General features: G+C 40.4%; 2 protein-coding genes across 2 annotated transcripts; both read left to right on the top strand.

Annotated features, from left to right (window-relative positions):
• Nucleotides 1-4,036: 4,036 nt before the first annotated feature.
• LOC307082536 (vascular cell adhesion protein 1-like) lies at nt 4,037-10,055 on the top strand (the record flags this gene model as incomplete). The annotated part of the gene is made up of 9 exons (XM_079746155.1): nt 4,037-4,171; nt 4,505-4,780; nt 4,946-5,272; nt 5,464-5,718; nt 5,999-6,112; nt 8,632-8,898; nt 9,022-9,354; nt 9,708-9,962; nt 10,048-10,055. Exons 1-9 carry the CDS (start codon nt 4,117-4,119, stop codon nt 10,053-10,055), a joined length of 1,890 nt encoding a protein of 629 aa, XP_079602281.1. The 5' UTR covers nt 4,037-4,116.
• Nucleotides 10,056-13,459: 3,404 nt separating this feature from the next.
• On the top strand, nt 13,460-17,374 carry cdc37 (cell division cycle 37 homolog). Its single transcript, XM_079746565.1, has 8 exons — nt 13,460-13,786; nt 13,977-14,258; nt 14,500-14,605; nt 14,681-14,796; nt 14,888-15,010; nt 15,502-15,684; nt 15,791-15,862; nt 16,937-17,374. The coding sequence occupies exons 1-8, from the start codon at nt 13,679-13,681 to the stop codon at nt 17,099-17,101; spliced, it is 1,155 nt and encodes a 384-aa protein (XP_079602691.1). The 5' UTR covers nt 13,460-13,678; the 3' UTR covers nt 17,102-17,374.
• The last annotated feature ends 300 nt before the right edge of the window (nt 17,375-17,674 follow it).

The raw sequence follows: 17,674 nt of genomic DNA, 5'->3' as shown, positions 1-17,674 counted from the left end.
ATGTGTACCTCCCCGCGTTGAGCTGAGTGTTGATGTGTGCCTGAGCAAGACACTAAGCCCTAACTGCTTCTGATGAGCTGGCTGCTCGTCAGAAGCAGTTAGGCACACACCGACGGCTGTCTGCCGTCGGTGTGTGCCGACTTACATCGGTTAATACACATTGACACACCGACAGCTGTCTGCCGTCAATGTGTATTAACCGATGTAAGTCGCTTTGGATAAAAGCATCTGCTACATGCTCTAATTGTAATTGTCAGCCACAACTGGCCAACCCTGGATGTTGACTTTAAACCCTGCCTCAGAGGCATGCTTCCAGCAAGCTTCATGATGCATTGTCTTATAAAACTCAACTTTAGTTCAGTTTTATGAATACCACGAACAAAAGCCTCTTCTAATCCAAGACAATCGTGTATACTACTGGATCATCGCGTTTCTCATAGTAATGGGAAATTATCTCAAAGGGAATAATTGAAGGAAATCTTTATTTTATTATGTTTTATATTTTATATGATTGTGATAATAGGTAGCTCCAATCCACAACTCCCAATAGTTCAAACGTTTGTTATGAACAATCAGAAGGTGTGTTTTTCTAAGATTGCTGTTAGATTAAACCAACAAAGAGTGCACTGTTCCATTGCCTGCCCACTTCTCTGCTAAAGGGCAGCAATGAATCATTGCAAATATGATTCATACCAGCTTCATTATTATGGTTAAAATTAGCCTTTGTTTCAGAAAAACATGTTTCCATCACTATGCTAAGAAGCCAAACACTGTGCACTATTGGTGGTCTAAGTGCCTGGTCCCTTTATTCAATGTGCTGTTCTTGACTTTTTGGACTTCTGAGTCCTGTTGTTGCCTGCTTAATTGGTATTGCAGGCTATTCTGCTAAAAACCTTTTGTAGATTTTTTTAGATTAGGTGTGTATTTTTTATTAAATTGATATGAAAAATATATGTAAATGTACAATAAAATCAATTGGACTGCAAGATAAGAACTGTAATTAGTCAGATAAATCAAGGGACCTTATATGTGTGTAATGTAAAGAAACGGTCTAGTCTATGCTATATACAGTATATTTTATGAATAGAGCAGTTAAAGTGTAATTCCGGCGAAAAGGTTCTTTTTCGGCGTGAAAACCCATAAAATAAGCCCTCCAGACACTTTTTTTTCTCCATTGATAATAAGTTAAGTTAGTGAGTTAAGAGCTTGCCCAAAGTTGCCCAGAGCAGTGCAACAGCACAAATGGCTACTAAATTATTGGCCTGGGGCACAGCGAACGCTTCCAAATCTGTTTTTTAACCACTAATATTGCTAAAAATAGCACTAAACCGCTGCAGTAGCATGATTAGGGTCCCTTCACATAAAACGAAGCATCAACAACTTAGTTAGCGTACCGGGAGTATATTAAAAAAAGACTGTTTTCTAAGTCTATGCCTTACCGGTAGGTCCATGTTTCCAGGAAGTCCACACGATTACCGGCTACCGTAAATAATTTAATAGAGGCGCCAACAAATACTCCATCTATACTCTATTATCAACGAAAGAAAATGTCTGGAGGGCTTATTTTATAGGTTTTAATGCCGAAAAATACCCTGGGTTCAATTTTCACCAGAATTACACTTTAAGGAAAGGAAGACTGGGAAATACTGTTGCTAATGCCTAGTGTGTTGTTGTAGCAACAATGGGTATTAGGCCTTAGGCTTACTTGATAAATAAAGATATATTATATTTATATATAGGCCTTTATATTTAAATATCTTAAATCTGATGTGATTTACATTATGTCTGAAATGAATGATATAAAGATTTCTGGAAAACCAAGCACAACCACAAACATTGAGCCTACCAATGACTATATAACCAGGTATTTTGGTAAGTGATAACTGTATGAAGAAGGAAAAGCTAGGCTACTCTTTTTTGTGTATACTGCTGTGAATATACTTTTGTGACTTTTTGTAAAATGTTTGACAATTACACTTTTTGCTATTGCCTTTATTGTTATTTTTCAGCCAGTCAACACTGCTTCTGATATTGCTGATATTGTACTTGTTAGAGATATAACACTAATCATTAAATTGTGTTGGTCTCTTAACCCACAAGCACCTCTGGCGGTGTCCAATTTTAGGCAACTCCACCGCCACCTAGGTGTACATTATTTCTACTACACCACACAGATAAAATGTTAATAAAAAGTTACTTCTCAAAATATAGAAAAAGGCACATTTCTGAAAGGTCATTTCGTGTCAGCTGTCTCAAGTCTAAGTCAAGTCATGAATACCAAGTCGAGTCTTGTATCAATGTTTGTCAACCAAAAAGGTTGCAACATTTTTCTTGTGTCTCAACCCGTATTGTGCTTTTCCGCTGAGACACTCTGAACCTCTCTGCGATGTCGTCCTGCAATAGGTTCAGCCGGAGCTCCATCAAGGTCATCAACAGTTGATCCTTGGGATGTAGATGAGAGATGCTGCATCCTTTTTTCAGGTCGTCGGATAAAGCCTCAAAGGCATCCACTTGTACAGTAGACACAGCCGATCATTCCGGAGAAGTTCGGTGTGTACAAGATGTTGTTCAGGACACTGTGTTGCCTGGTCATGGAGGAGAGGACAATGGAGTGAGTCACTGACAGCAAAGATGTGATCTTCCATGAATGTATACTTCCCCTGTGTAGAAGCATCAAGGTGTGTCATCCCATCAGTCAACCCATCAGTCTCCTGGATTGCAGAACTGGTTGAGGGTTCTGTAGAAATAACAGCGTCAGACTTCAGGAAGTTATCGACGATAAGGTTAATCATTTTGCTGCCTTTCAACACAACCAGTCCTGGACATCAAATTAGAAAGCCTCGACCTGATGTTATCTTGTAATGCTGTTCATTTATTGAAGTCAAGCCAAGGCATAGTTACAGGTATATGCTGATCATACTCATTAGACGCTAGCTGGCTAACGACTAGCGATATTGATAGCTGTTAGTGCTAAAATGTTATCTTACCTTGGAGCCTCACAAGCATCAAACGAGCCTTATTCGCCGGAGGAATAACATATCCCAAACATTTCTCGGGGTATGGGTGTTGGTCTGATGGTCTGCCGTCCACAAAATTAAAAGAACAGAGTAGGGTTTTTTCGGAGCGTTCTTCAAATTTAGCGCCTTTAGCCACATACGCCGGTCCTCATCGCCGGATGGCGGAGGATGAAGATTGAAGGTTGCCCCACAACACTCTGCCCTGGTTTTCCCGTGTACAACACAGTATTGTTGCAAGGACACCCGTCTTTTATTCCAGTTTTTATGGCAGCCCCGCACGGAACAAATAATGCTGGTCATCTTGACTGAAATTGCTAATGTATTGTGCCACTGTACGATAACGGACAGAGTTGCTCAACCGGAAGATAGAACACAAAACGAAACGAATATTGCGCCCCACTTGTTTACGCGCGGAATAAGGGGAATACAGGCGCGGCTGGGATTTCCATTACCGTTACAGCCAATATTCCCCCTTTTGTGCTTCCTCATCTGAATAGCTCATTGAGAGCCGATTTATGTCATATTAGCCCTGTTTACACTTTGGACTATTTTTCACAGCTATTTCACCGAGTGCGACACGGTGTCCTTGATATTATTTCAATATGGATATCATCGATCTAACAGTGTGACATATTGTCCGAGTGTCTTTACACCAAGACTAATTTGAACGAACTAATCTGTTCCAATTTCAACTACCTACTTCGCTTTTGAGGCTATATTAGGTTTCTAAAGTTATGTATGAAACGAACAAATAATAAAGAATCAAGCTGTTATAGGAACTCTTGCTATACTACTCTCCGTGCATGGCAATGCGTCTCATACACAATAACATACAGTTAACTGTATTTTTTAGGTATATATTTCTACAATTTGAATGGCGACATCGCCGAAAAAACTCCGAACAGACATCTGGGCGGACGTCATCGAAGCCCGCCCGGAATTTAAAAATACTCTGCTCGATTAATCTGACTTCTACCATTGGAAATAGATATCATTGCGCCGACAGTGGCAAAGGGAAAGTGTGAGCGGACCTTTGTAAAAGTAGGCTGGTGGTGTTCAGGTGTTGCAGTCTAATACCCATCTGTAGACAGCTTACAACATGTGGTGTGTACGTGCGTGGATCCTTATTTTTGAAGTAGCTCTTTTTGTTTCAGGTAAGAACTGCGTTTAACTTTTTTATTTTTAGGTCAAATTGAAGGAATAGCACCGTTGGAAAGTAGGGCACGATTGCTATGGGGTAGCGGGATTAAAGCAGCTGTTGTGATATGTTTGCTAATTAAACATCCGTAGAGGGAACGAATGTTTTTTTGTGTGTAGGCCTGTGTAGTTAGTGTAGTACTACGGCAGCAGTGGACCGACCTAACGTTACATGTTAAGGATCACGCTTCATTGTTTAATCTTTCAATAACTTGATCTCGGCACGTCAATGTATCGAAGTCCGGTGATACAGCATGTTTTTTAAAAAAACCTTTGATTCCCACCTGTAGGTCAATCTTGGAGCACTCCGTGTCCCCTCGAACTGAGCCCTAGCAGTGTTATTGTCAGGTTCGGAGACCCCGTCTCCGTAAACTGCAGCACATCGTTGGACGAGTTCGAAGGAATGGGATGGGAGGCCACAGAAGGAGGCACATCCTTAATAGGAAATTTACAATTTGTCACATGGACATTAGCTTCACTTAAGACGTGGTCAATACAACCAAAATGCTACATAACTGTCAATGATCACTTCCAATGTGAGCAGAATTTAGAAGTCACTGTCTACAGTAAGTACAACTTTATATAGGCTACCTGTCCAACAACATTGTTTCAAATTGTATGGCCATTTTATCATATACATGAGTGTGTGTGTGTGTATATATATATATATATATATACATATATATATATATATATATATATATATATATATATGTGTGTTTTGCTTTCAGAAATGCCGGACAGTGTGTCAATCTTCGAGCCAAGTTTAACTGGACCCATGGAGGCCGGTAGGACTTACCGGCTGCAATGTGACATCCGAAACATTGCGCCAGTGAGAAACCTCTCTTTGACCTGGTACAGAGGAAATGAGATCATCAAGACTGAGATGCGTCACAACGATATTGCCAAACCTCAGAACGAGTCATTTTATTTGCCGATAAGCCCCAAGAAGGATTATGATGGACTCCAAATCCAATGCAAAGTGCAAATTAATCTGGGTGTTTCTGGCCCAAAATTTACTCCAATAAAGTCAGAACCATTTGACATGGTGGTACATTGTGAGTCTCTCAAGTCACTTGCTTCAGAAACACTGTAGATGGGTGAAATTGTAAAATTTGATTTTAGTTAGATTTCTATTCCTATTAATTTGTTTGTTTCTATTTCTAAACTATTTCCCATTTTAATTTGTCAAAGTGCTCTACTACAAGCCATGGTGGTTGTGTGTTTTATAATGTTGTACTCCCTGTAGATCCACCATCCTTCACCAGTCCTCAACAAGAGATCCTGGACCTCGCAGAGGATGATAAGCCCATCTTGAACTGCAGTTCTGATGGGAACCCCCAGCCTTATTACCACTTGCTGTCCCCTGCTGGCGATCTGGAGGCCCCAGAGACCAAGGGTGTCTTCCGGCCCTTCTCCCCCCTAATTCCCGGCACCTACAACTGCACAGCCACCAACGGTATGGGATCCGCGACCAAGGTTTTCATCATCCATAGGACCCGAAGTAAGTTCCCGTTATTGCTATTTTTGATGGATCTCATTGACAACCCTAACCCAACCCCCTCCCCAACCCTAACTCACCAACTACGTTCATTCTTCAACAGGTAGCACGGGGAAAACTGCATGGATCGTAGTGGGAGTGCTCATACTTGTTGGGATTGCATTGGCTTGTGTGGTTTATCACAAGCAGCGTTCTACAGCCTAGACGAATCTGGAGGAATAAGCTGAGAGGTCAGCGTATGTTACGTTTTGAAGATTGTAACGAAAGCTTCCTTCTCCCACAGACAGTTCGGCAACGTTTTGGGTCATAATTGGACCGGTTTTGGCCCTGGCACTCGTTCTCATTGGTGGTACAGTTTGGGCGACAAGAAGAGGCCACTCACAGAGCTCTCCCCCATCAAAGATTTTATAAATAGTAATTATGAAAGATCAAATGCATGGCCCTTTTTGAGTTTGAGCTAGTGAAGCCATAGAGGTTTCTGAATCACTTGTGAGCATGCAGTCCTCATGCATGCTCTAACAATAAGCCTTATCAAACAGCATGCAGCCCAATTTGCAATTCAACATAAATATCTGTGATGACATTTGTATGATAATGGTGCTGATTTTTTTTTTAATTTTGTGGTTTTACTCTTCTTCATATTCTTGCCACTGATAAAAGTTGTAATAGTGTATTTGAAAAATGCAAGTATATTCACTAACACTTTTTATGTTGTCTTGATGATTTTCTTGTCATTTTAATGTCAAGAACCAACTGACCTTGAGGAAGTTTGTTTTTATAATTTTTATAGTCATGATGAGTCCGCTGTTATGAATAACAACATAAGAGGTCACATAAAACGGATGTTTTGATTGTTTTTTGTACTATTTGTTTGTATGACATGAGTCATGCATTATGCATATGCCGGATTGTGTTTCTTTGTTTATTTTGAAGTGCACTTTTATAACTTGTGTGTTTAACATGCAGTTTTCTTTTAAGGCCCATGTTATTCATAATTTGTCCTTTGCCAAATACGTTTTTCAGCTTTCTGAAGCTCACATGGTATTTTTTTAAGCAAAACATCTTTGCTAGTATGCTCTGGTCCTTTGTTTTCACTGATTTATTTCAATGTGTTGATGATGTTGGAATGTGGATATATGTTTTGTTTACCATTTATTAGTGTGATTTTTCAATATATATATATATTTATAAAATGCGAATGGATCACTCTAGCATTCTCACACATATTTTTAAGCAAAACATGTTTGCTAGTATGCTCTGGTTTTGCTTTTGTTACAGGTTTCTTTTCACTGGTTCTCTGTTTTCACTGATTTCTTGTAATTTCTGGTTGTTACATAACGTAGCACAATAATTAAATGCTTTAGTGTATTGATGTTAGAATATTATGTTTTGTTTACCTTTTATGTGTGATTTTTGACTATGTATTTGTAAGATGCTAATGGGTCACTCTGTAGCATTCTCAGACAGCATACTGATTAAAGCAAAGTCAAACCAGTGTTTTGCACTGAAGCATGTTTCGCTGCAACCTTTTGTCACCCCCTTGGACCTCTCTTTCACTCTTTCATTCTAGAATCCATTAGCCAGTGCCAAGACAGCCATACTAATTAGTGCAAACCAATGTGAATGTAAAGCAAAGACTGAGGCAACCGTCCTGTCATGGGAATAGAAAACATTTTTTCACAATTGCGTCCTATATTTCTCTCATTTCTTCAGTATTGGATTTTGTCATTAATGTAACGACTTGTAAGAAATATTCGAACCAGCCTGAAGTCAGAAAGCTATATGCATTCAGATTAGAATGTTTGCTTTCCATGCATTCATAGATCCTTTGTTGATTAACTGATGTAACGCCAGGGCTGATGTGCTGTGTGGGATCGTAATCACAGTAGGAGCCCTGCAAGAAAATGGTTTGTGCTTGTAGTTCTGCATGCAGGGATTCAACATACATTCATTTTGAAGCTATAGGAAATACGATATTAATTCCATTATTTCTATAAAGGTAATATCCCAGATGTTATAGCTTAGTGATTCAGTCTCATGTCACCCTATAAATAACTAGTTTGCAGAATAATTCGTTATGTAAACCCAATTAGTTAAATCCCGGGGCTTAGAGAATCATTCCATTGTTTGGTTGATAAGTAGGCCTTTTGTAGATTATATGACGATTATTAGTTTAGTCAGGGTATGTAGCCTACTAAACCTCGGAATTTAAAGTCCGGTTCAACAAGGCCAGCCACCTGTAAGATTTCCCCTCTCTCCTAGATCCCCGCCATCGCTCCGTCGGATGGGAGGGGGCCTTTGTTCAAACATAGTTCAATGTTACGTTGCCAAGCACGGTCAAGTTGGAATTTCTCTGCCGTCCCTCACTGCAATGACGATGGGAAGAAACTCGCTCCAATGGATTTCAGCGATTTGCATGATATACTTAGGTAAGAAAGCGTCTTCAGCATCTCCTAAACTGCTTATTTTATTATATTTGATGCAAAGTGTTAGTTAGTGCTTTAATCAGGAGCCTCTAACATTCTTAACCTACTTATCGCAAGGTGACTCATGGTCCTAACACGACGTTCTGTGAGGCTTCGTGTCGAATGTGATGGTGGTCGATAGCCATTCCTTTAGCATGTTTAAAGCGGAGCAAAGTTTCTGAATAATTGAATTCCATACTATGGTTAATTTTGTGTCTGTGTGTGGTCGAGTGCCGTGCGTGCACTTGTGTTTGAACTCTGTGTGTGTGTGTGTGTGTGTGTGTGTGTGTGTGTGTGTGTGTGTGTGTGTGTGTGTGTGGGTGTGTGTGTGTGTGTGTGTGTGTGTGTGTGTGTGTGTTTGTGCGCTCCCCTGTGCGAAAGCAAACATTAAAAAACCAGGTCCTGCATTATAATCGCTGCATTTGTAATCACATCATCACTGTATCTTTAGTGTCAGGGGAAGGTTGCTCCCTGGTCCTCAAGCCCGCCAGAGTGGTGGTGAAGTTCGGGGAGCCTGTGTCAGTCACATGTGAAGCCGCCCGTCCACCTCGAGTACTGGGTTGGGAATCAACAGTCGGCGCAGCCCATACCCAGCAGGACCTCTCAGTCCAGTGGAAGGCAGACAGCCTTATCGATTGGATAGAGGAGCCTATCTGTTATGGAGTATTTTTCACTGCCCCGAGGCAGTGTGAGGAGAAGCTCAACCTGGTCCTCTACAGTGAGTCAACCACTTGTTTCAACTTGTCCGCTCATATAGGCTAGTACTAGCCATCTATTACATAACAAGCATTGATTTCACCTGCTATTGACTCTGCTATTATTCTCCTGTGTTCTTTCTCAGAAACCCCCGACAGCGTCTCTATCCGCCTAGTGAACCACACTGGCTCCATGAAGGAAGGCAAGGAGTACCAGCTTCTCTGCGAGGTGCAAAACATCGCTCCGGTCCAGTACCTAGTGCTGAGGTGGTACAGGGACCAGACAGAGGTCTATCACAGTGCCTTCACTGAACTCACACAATCCTCTCCGGTGCAAGTCTCCTCTATTCTCTTGATAACTCCAACCAGAGCGGACAATGGAGCCCAATACAGGTGCGTGGCCGAGCTGGACCTTGGACCAGAGGGGCCCCAGCTGGCTCCTACAGTCTCCTCCGGCTCCCTGAATGCCTCCGTACACTGTGAGTTGGAAGCCCTGCATATACGGAAATTTTGTCATTAGGATTGAGCTTGTAGAAAACCTTATTTGAGTTTGGAGGCAAGTCAAACATTCTGCTGATAGGTAATAAGTAAAATAAACAGGGGTCGTATATCATTGTTCACAAGATTACAGACAAAAAGTTGAAAGGGTGCAGGTTGCTTGAATAATGCTGCATATGTTGTAACTCTGTGTTGCATAACTTAACAATTCATTCAGAGCAATAACATTAAAACCATTTTATGAGACAAATACACTGTCAACAACTATATCAAGTGGCCATTACACAAACATCACTCTATGTTTTAAAACAAAAAAGTGTGTTTTTCCCGGTAGATCCCCCAAACTTTCTCAGTCCAGAGCCAGAGATGCTGGACCTGGTAGTGGGGGAGGAGGTCACCCTAAATTGCAGTGCCACCGGGTACCCTACGCCAATATACAGTTGGCTGTCAGCCCATACCCTGCAGGAGACCCTGACGGATGAAGCCATCATCACGTCCTCTTCGCTGCTCCCTGGCACCTACACATGCACTGCCTCCAATAGGCTGGACAGCAAGAGCAAGCGCTTTCTGCTCAAGGCCAGATCTAAAGGTAGGAGGGACTCAAGAACAATCAAGTCAAACTTTATTTTATTTTTTGTTTATTTTTTTCTACATAATGTTTGTTTTTTGCTTAGGTGTTTAGAAAACTGGATCCTGTAAATGTGATGGCAGCCAAGAAGAACATTGAGAGTATGAGAAGGATTCTTCAGGGGAGAAAATATGTGTCTTCCAGGGAAGGGTTGCCTTGAAAACTCAAAGGACATTTGGGGGGTCTTAACACGGAGAATCACAGGTCACATAAAGCGCAGAAGGTGAAGCAACTCTTCGAGGAGTTGTTATTCCCTTGTAACAGATGTGTTTTTATTTGAATATAGATGTTCTCAAACCTAATTTGTAGTTTTAAGATATATTGCATCTTTTAGTTTTTGGCAAACAAAATGCTCTTTAAGACTATTAAAAACTATATTACTTACCTTGTTAGACAAAAAGATAATCTATCTGACCTACAAATATATTTAATGTCTAAAATAACATTATTTGTTTTTTTTCTGTTTCAAAATTAGTATAGAATATACAAACAAGTGATAGTTAATCCTTTGGAGCATTACTCACTATTATAGTTAGAAAAGTATAAGCGCGTGGAAGTATAATAGTGCCAAATGACCTCAATGCAAAATGGCATGTTGAATTAGGTGAACTTAATAAAAACATAGCAATGACAATGCTTGAATATTTGCAATTTCTGCATTACAATTTGATGCTTGAAAATTGTTATTGTTGAATTTAGTTGATAAAATACCATCTTCATTATTCTACAGGTGAAATGTATTTTAAACTTGCAAATTCAGGTTTCAATTCAGCTTCAAATGCTGTCTTAATATTCACCTTCCGGGTATCACAGGAAGAGCAACGGATTGCCAAGAAAATATCTGAAAGTGGCTTGAACCGTACACTCAAATATATCCTACTGTACTATCAACAAAGTATAACTGAACTTAGAGCTTGGTTCATCTTGTGGCTTCCACTGTCTGACAATCCCATCCCTACCACTCCCATAACCACCAGAGCTTGGAGCATGCTCTGCCTCCAAGCGTATGTGTTAGCGTGCCTGCAATCCATTGCTCTTCCTTTTCTGGCATGTTCAATTTAATATTGCTTGCCAAATAATTAAGATGGTAATTTAACAAATTCAACAACAGAACAATTTCTAGCATCAGATGCATGCAATGCAGAAAAATCAAAGCATTGTTTTTGTGTTACGTTTTATTCAATTAATGGAATTCAACATTCCATTTGCATTGAGGACATTTGGCAATATTATACTTGAATATAAGCGTCATTAATACTTTTGTTTTTTTGGTTTTCTCCAATCAAATATAGAAAATACAAAACACAACATGAGTGGTTTGTAATCAAGCAAATAGACATTGACATTGCAAGTGTCAATATTTGTTCTGTTTCTGGAAAAATGCTATGTTTGTATTATTTCATTAGTCTTTAACTAATTTAAGCCTGGATTTACTTGCTTCACCATGTCCTGGACAGGCCTACATAGGCCTACAGCTGCTACCGACTTCATCCTGGAACCATCTGAGCCATATTGGACAAATAGGGTCCAAATTGATTCATTATTTATATCCCTTTGCTTCATGACCTGGCCCCCTCTGATACTTCTGATTAGATTATTAAATTAATGCACACGTACAGTAAGAGTTATTTTTATCCACAGGCCAGGTCCAGCTTATTTGTTTCATCAATGACATTTCCTGTAAATCAACTACAAAACATGTTTCCCAATTAAAATGAACTGATGCTAACATGGAACTTTTGCATCTATTTAAACTAATATTCTACTTTAAAATATGTCAAAGGAATATTGCATATTTATTCTAAGATGTTCTGTTTTATTTATCTTCATTTTTTTCCTATCATACATTTAACCATACCTTTACTACTGTGTGATGCTTTCTTGGTCATGTTTGACTTGGCATCTTTTTTTTTGTCAGGCCATAGACTTTTTCGACTAAAGAACAAAGGGTTTTTATAAATAAAGTTCACTAACTTTCTTTCAGCACAAGTGTCGTGGTGTACTTACTCTATCGGCCACCATATGTCGCAATCGAGAAAATGTTTTGCCATTTGTAAAGTACATTCATTGGTTAGGTTGTTTGGTCACGTGACCAAAACAGGAAGTGTAATGGGGTAGTCGTAAAGTACTTATAGGTTGTTTTTGTATTCGTTTCTTGAACCTAAAAGTGACCTTTGTTAAAGGGCCATCCATGTTTAAAGGTATTGACGTTTAAATAAACTACTAGGTATTTAATTCAGAAGGATGCTATGTATACTCAAGTGTCTGTTTATTCACAATGTCTTACAACAAAAAAATGTGTGGACATCTCTTGAATTATGTATTTCAGAAACATGCCACCGAAAGACCCGTGTCAAAAGCAAGCATGTGCAATTCAAACGTGTTTGCAAGGTAGGCTACGACTTGGTTGGTTTATTTTGAGAGTAATAAGCTATTGGCGCCTTCTAAACGTATTTTCTCCTCAACAGCAAACAAATACGTCGAAAGTATGTGTGAGGATGCGTTAAGGGAAATGCGTCGATGCTGCCGGAGTCTGTCTGCCGACCGTGTGTCCGTTTGTTGCAGTGGGTTTTCAAGAGACCAGAATGCTACAAAGAATCAAACGACTACTTTATAAGAATTATGTAGATGTCATTGCATTTTATATTACAATACAATCGGTGTAATCATGTATTTATGTTATTAAATTGATTTGGAGGGGAAAATGTTTTGGTTGGTGTACCTAAACAGAATAAACGTGCAAGCACTGGTTGTAGCCTATCACTTGTTGTATAATTTATATTTTTTATAATTGTAACAAAAATAAAGAATGACTTTCAGCAAGATACAAAAACAAAAATAACTGGTTACATTTCTATGTTGTATTTGCAATTAAGTCCTATAGTCTGCGTACAAATAAAGCCATATGGACATAGGACTATTTGGGGCTTACTGCGGAGCCCTCATGTCCCATGCACACCCCTGTCCTGAAGAGATAAAACGCGCCTAGTATATGGGCCATTTATCCATGGTTTTATTTCATGATACGCGTTTTATAATATGTAAAGTAACCATCTTTGAACTCATTCAGACGAGTTTTACAAAATCGTTGAACTCATTGACTATCTTCAAGGAGTTGTGCAGTTCCCTCAGAATTTTCTTTGTTTTATTACGTTGGGTCGATTTTATTACTTTTTATTACTTATTACTTTGGGTCGGTAAATTGGGTCGATAAAAGGCATGATTAACATGATAAATGTCATTTGATGACCAGCCTACCATTGGGACCTACGTTTATTGATATGTATACATATATGGAGGCAAATCCTTGGTAGTATACTTCCGTACAAGTAATTACGCTATTACAAGCCGTAGCTAGGTGGGGTGGATCAAATCCAACCAGGACTCGCCTTTCCCTCGCCGTGCGTCAGGGATGTGACGTGCTGACGTCAAAGCGGAAATCTGCAGCGATTCTTTCTAGAATTTTACAGGAGCTGTGGCGTTAGCCGGAGGAAACCTTTAGCTGAGAGCAGTCCACAAAAAAATAAGCCAAGCAAACATTGGAATCGGCAGAAATAATCTTTGGGGCCAGGCGTTATTCTATCAGTCTGGCAATATTACTGTGGTCCAGTTTTTAACGGCCACAGTTCTGAAATAACTTTTACCTACTGCTATCAACGTTAGCACTCGCTAGCATAATGTCTAGAATAGACTACAGCGTGTGGGACAACATCGAAGTCTCTGATGATGAAGACGATACACATCCCAACATCGACACACCCAGTCTATTCAGATGGCGACACCAGGTACACTATAACGATGCTTCGTTTTCCTCGATATTCAAAAATAGGTGCCCGATTCATAGCATATTACCTAACGTTAGCACACTTGGTCGGTAAGCAGTTGCAGGCATTTGCTAGCAGCAGCAACGAAGTTCTGTCGCAGGGATGATATCTTCATGTGCAAATGTCAATTTTTTTTTGCTTCTTCTATTAGGCACGAGTTGATCGCATGGATGAATATCAGAAAAAAGGACAAGACATGGAGAAAGCGCTTAATGAAAGCAGACGTAAACTGGCAGTCGCGCAGAAGAAAACAAGGGAGCTCGCTAGCTCGGCAACCGATGATGCAAAGGCGGAGCTGACCAAGGCACAGGCAGAGGAAAGGAAGCTTAAAAAAGAAGAACGGGAGCTGGAGAAGAAATTTGAAGATCATCAACGGGAGGAGAAGAAGATGCCATGGAATGTCGATACACTCAGTAAAGAGGGTTTCAGCAAGGTGGGCCTCTGCGTTGATTTGTGAAAACATTACATTGGGACTTTGTGTCCAAATTTTGTCACAAATATTCATCATTGTGATCCGCAAAATGCCGCTACCTCTCAAAGGATCTCTATGACCATGACGCTAGTAAGCGAATGGTTGGCATTGTTTGTCAGTGTGGTAGGAGGGTAGATGTCCAAGACATGCAGGCATCAGGATCATATTGGCTGATGTAAATGATCTGTTATCTGTTCCATAGAGTGTTGTTAACGCCAAACCCGATCCAAGTGAGGAGACAGAGGAAGAGAAAGAACAAAAACATAAAACCTTTGTCGAGAAGTACGAGAAGGAGATCAAACATTTTGGTAAGCAATTTTTGTGTTCATTCCTTCGGTCCAGCAATTAATAGCATGAGTCCTCATTGCATTTTCTTCCTGCAGGAATGATGCACCGGTGGGACGACAGCCAGAAATACCTCTCAGACCGTTCTCATCTAGTATGTGAGGAGACCGCCAACTACCTGGTTATCATGTGCATTGACCTTGAGGTGGAGGAGGTAAATCTGGAGGAGGTTCTAGTCTCATGACCGTTGTTTTTATTTCTTCACAAATGTGTGTAACGGCTGACCACTTGTGTTTTCTTCAAAGAAACATGCACTGATGGAGCAGGTGGCTCATCAGACCATTGTAATGCAATTCATTCTGGAGCTGGCCAAAAGCCTCAAGGTGGACCCACGCGGTTGCTTTCGCCAGTTCTTTGCTAAGATCAAGGTAATGTCGCTTTAGTTAATAATACTGCATGTGGCTTGGTACTGTCACATCAAATCATTTGCATTGTCCTTCATCACAGTCTTAAAGGGCTTTAAAGGACGTATTCTATGTCCTGTAAAGCCCCCCAACCCTAGCTCCCCAAACACCAAGGACAACCTATTTTTTTTCAGAGTCGGGATCCCTTATTCTAGAGGTGGTTAGGGGTGCAATGATTGCCATAATAGACATAGGGTAGCATTTCAAGGGAACATTTGAAGTCAAATGAATTAATTTCATGTTTTACATGAAAGTTATGGCAGCAAACCACCAAACACCTCAAGATATAAACAATAGATTGTTTATATCTTGAGGTGTTTGATTGAATGTTCTATACTTTAGTGTGTTCTGAGAAGGGATATGATGACACCAATGCACTTTTTTGGCCTAAAAACTGGGCCTTCTTCGAATGGCATGTGCCTAACCAGCCATTGGTTGTTTCCCCCCCCCCCCAGACCGCTGACCAGCAGTACCAGGATGCCTTCAACGACGAGCTGGAGTCCTTCAAGGGCCGGGTGCGTGGCCGGGCCAAGATCCGCATAGAGAAGGCCATGAAGGAATACGAGGAGGAAGAGCGGCAGAAGCGCATCGGCCCCGGGGGCCTGGATCCAGTAGAAGTGTACGAGTCACTGCCGGAGGTAGGTTTTCACATCATAGCACCATTGTATCCTTTGTTTTGTTCCGTATTTTTATTATTCTGACGATATTTGGTCTGTTCTTTTTTTCTTCCTTTCTTTTTTACAGGAAATGCAGAAGTGCTTTGATGACAAGAACATTGAGATGTTGCAAGAGGTTATCAGCAAAATGGACCCTACGGTAGGTTAAGAAGCTTTGGGATTTATAGTGTAGTGGCTTGGGTGTTTGCCCTCCAGCTGAGAGGTTCGCAGTGTGATCGCCTGCTGTCTGCTGTCTACCTGTATGCGTTCCTTAGCGGGATGCCATATCCCATCAGTTCCTTAATGGAAGTGAGGTCTCTGCTGAATGATAAAATAGTATGTGGTAAAATAGATGAGCTGGTAAATATAACCTATTTCAGTCAACGTCATGATTAGAAAGCAACCAATAGTAGGCTACACCAACTATCCATACTATATCATCTTGCTGTGTTGTTGAGGGCCAGAAAATGAAAGCCTGTTATAGGTACGGAGGTATGGAGTTGGGACTACAGTCAAGTCCACCTACTCAGAAATTGGGGAACTAAGAGGAACAGGTGATTGGCATTGTAACTCTCTCAGCGGATTAGTTGAGAGAGTATGACCTTAACCAAGGTTTTTTGATGGTCAAAATTAAGACAGACAGAGAGATTTAGCCTAATAAGGTATAATCTAGGCTAATATTATGTAGTAATCAATATAATGCATCCATGAAATCAAAACCTAACTGGTCTGTGGAGACTGAGAGCTTGGTCCTGTCTACGCACAGTTTTCACATTTGTTAATGAAAAAAATCAATGAAGAAAATATAGAATTGAAGAACTGCAGCTTTTGACTCTAATCGTGCAGTTCGCAAATAGATCTTAGCTCTCCAAGCTAATTCGCTAAGAGTGTTACTAGATCAATCACCTGTTCCTTCTAGTTCCCCAATATCTGATTAGTTGATTAACATCTCTGATCATTAGTCACCTATCCATACCTATAACGGGCAAAACGTTATCATGCTGGCACTCAACAACACAGAAGTTAGGTCTCAACCTAATGCAGTGACGTAATCATGACGTCAATGCAAAAACAGTCCATACTGGGCAGAGGCTGGTGGAAGCCTGATGGACAAATGCATCATTAAATGCTGCAAAAATACACCTATTTGTGATGTTGATTCTCGCAAATCGAAAACACGTTATTTTAAAAAGGAATTTGTTAGTGAAAATAGAATTGATCTTTACCCTTTTAGGAGGCGAAGGTCCATATGAAGGCGTGTATAGAGTCAGGCCTCTGGGTGCCCAACTCCAGGACAGACGACGCTGAGGACAAAGAGGAGGGCAAAGAGGAGGACGGAACGTACGAGGAGCTGAAGTCGGAGGTGGAAAAAGAGAAGGTGGATGAGAAGAAGGAATGACAGACCAACAACGCTTTTATGAATTGACTGCTGTTTATGCAATTGTATTGACCTATTGCACCGCTACTTCCAACTATATGTATGACTAGTTTGTTGCCAGAGTATTCGTACAGCTGTGTAACCTCTCAAAAGATATTAAGCTCTGATTTTAAGGATTAGTCTTAGCATCCCAAAACACATTGCTGTGTATTACCTGCTTGGAATCAGAATGTCGCCAACTCTGTTTCTTAAACCTTTTTTTTTGTTTGGACACTATTAAATATGTATTCTGTATGTTTCTCCTTGCATCGTTTCCTGTGCACCTCATGCTTCCTTTCTGCCTGTTTTCAAATGACGCTCTACCACTTTATATTGCCTTTAGTACAACTTTTTGGATCTGTTTGAATCATACCCACGTGAAAAATCAGTCTGTCAGGTAAACTACAAGATGACATTCTATGCAGAATATAGTAAAGTTAAAATAATCAACTCTGATCATTTCTAAAGACATTAGTGCGCCCCCAGATGAACGTTTGTCCGTGTGGGTACCGGCGGTCGGGGACGCTAGGCAGAGCTTCTACGTCAACAGGAAGT

This window comes from Pollachius pollachius (genome assembly GCF_949987615.1).
Source record: "Pollachius pollachius genome assembly, chromosome: 11".
In the NCBI taxonomy this organism is placed as follows: domain Eukaryota; kingdom Metazoa; phylum Chordata; class Actinopteri; order Gadiformes; family Gadidae; genus Pollachius; species Pollachius pollachius.
The sequence above is the reverse complement of the archived record's forward strand: the minus strand, read 5'-3'. Positions and strand labels throughout refer to the sequence as shown.

Bases quoted from the DNA above. Each gene is read 5' to 3' on its own strand.
- cdc37 (XM_079746565.1), top strand. From the start codon at position 13,679: ATGTCTAGAATAGACTACAGCGTGTGGGACAACATCGAAGTCTCTGAT. The intron at 14,797-14,887 runs GTAAATCTGGAG...TTTTCTTCAAAG, and splicing joins TTGACCTTGAGGTGGAGGAG to AAACATGCACTGATGGAGCA. The intron at 15,863-16,936 runs GTAGGTTAAGAA...TTACCCTTTTAG, and splicing joins TCAGCAAAATGGACCCTACG to GAGGCGAAGGTCCATATGAA.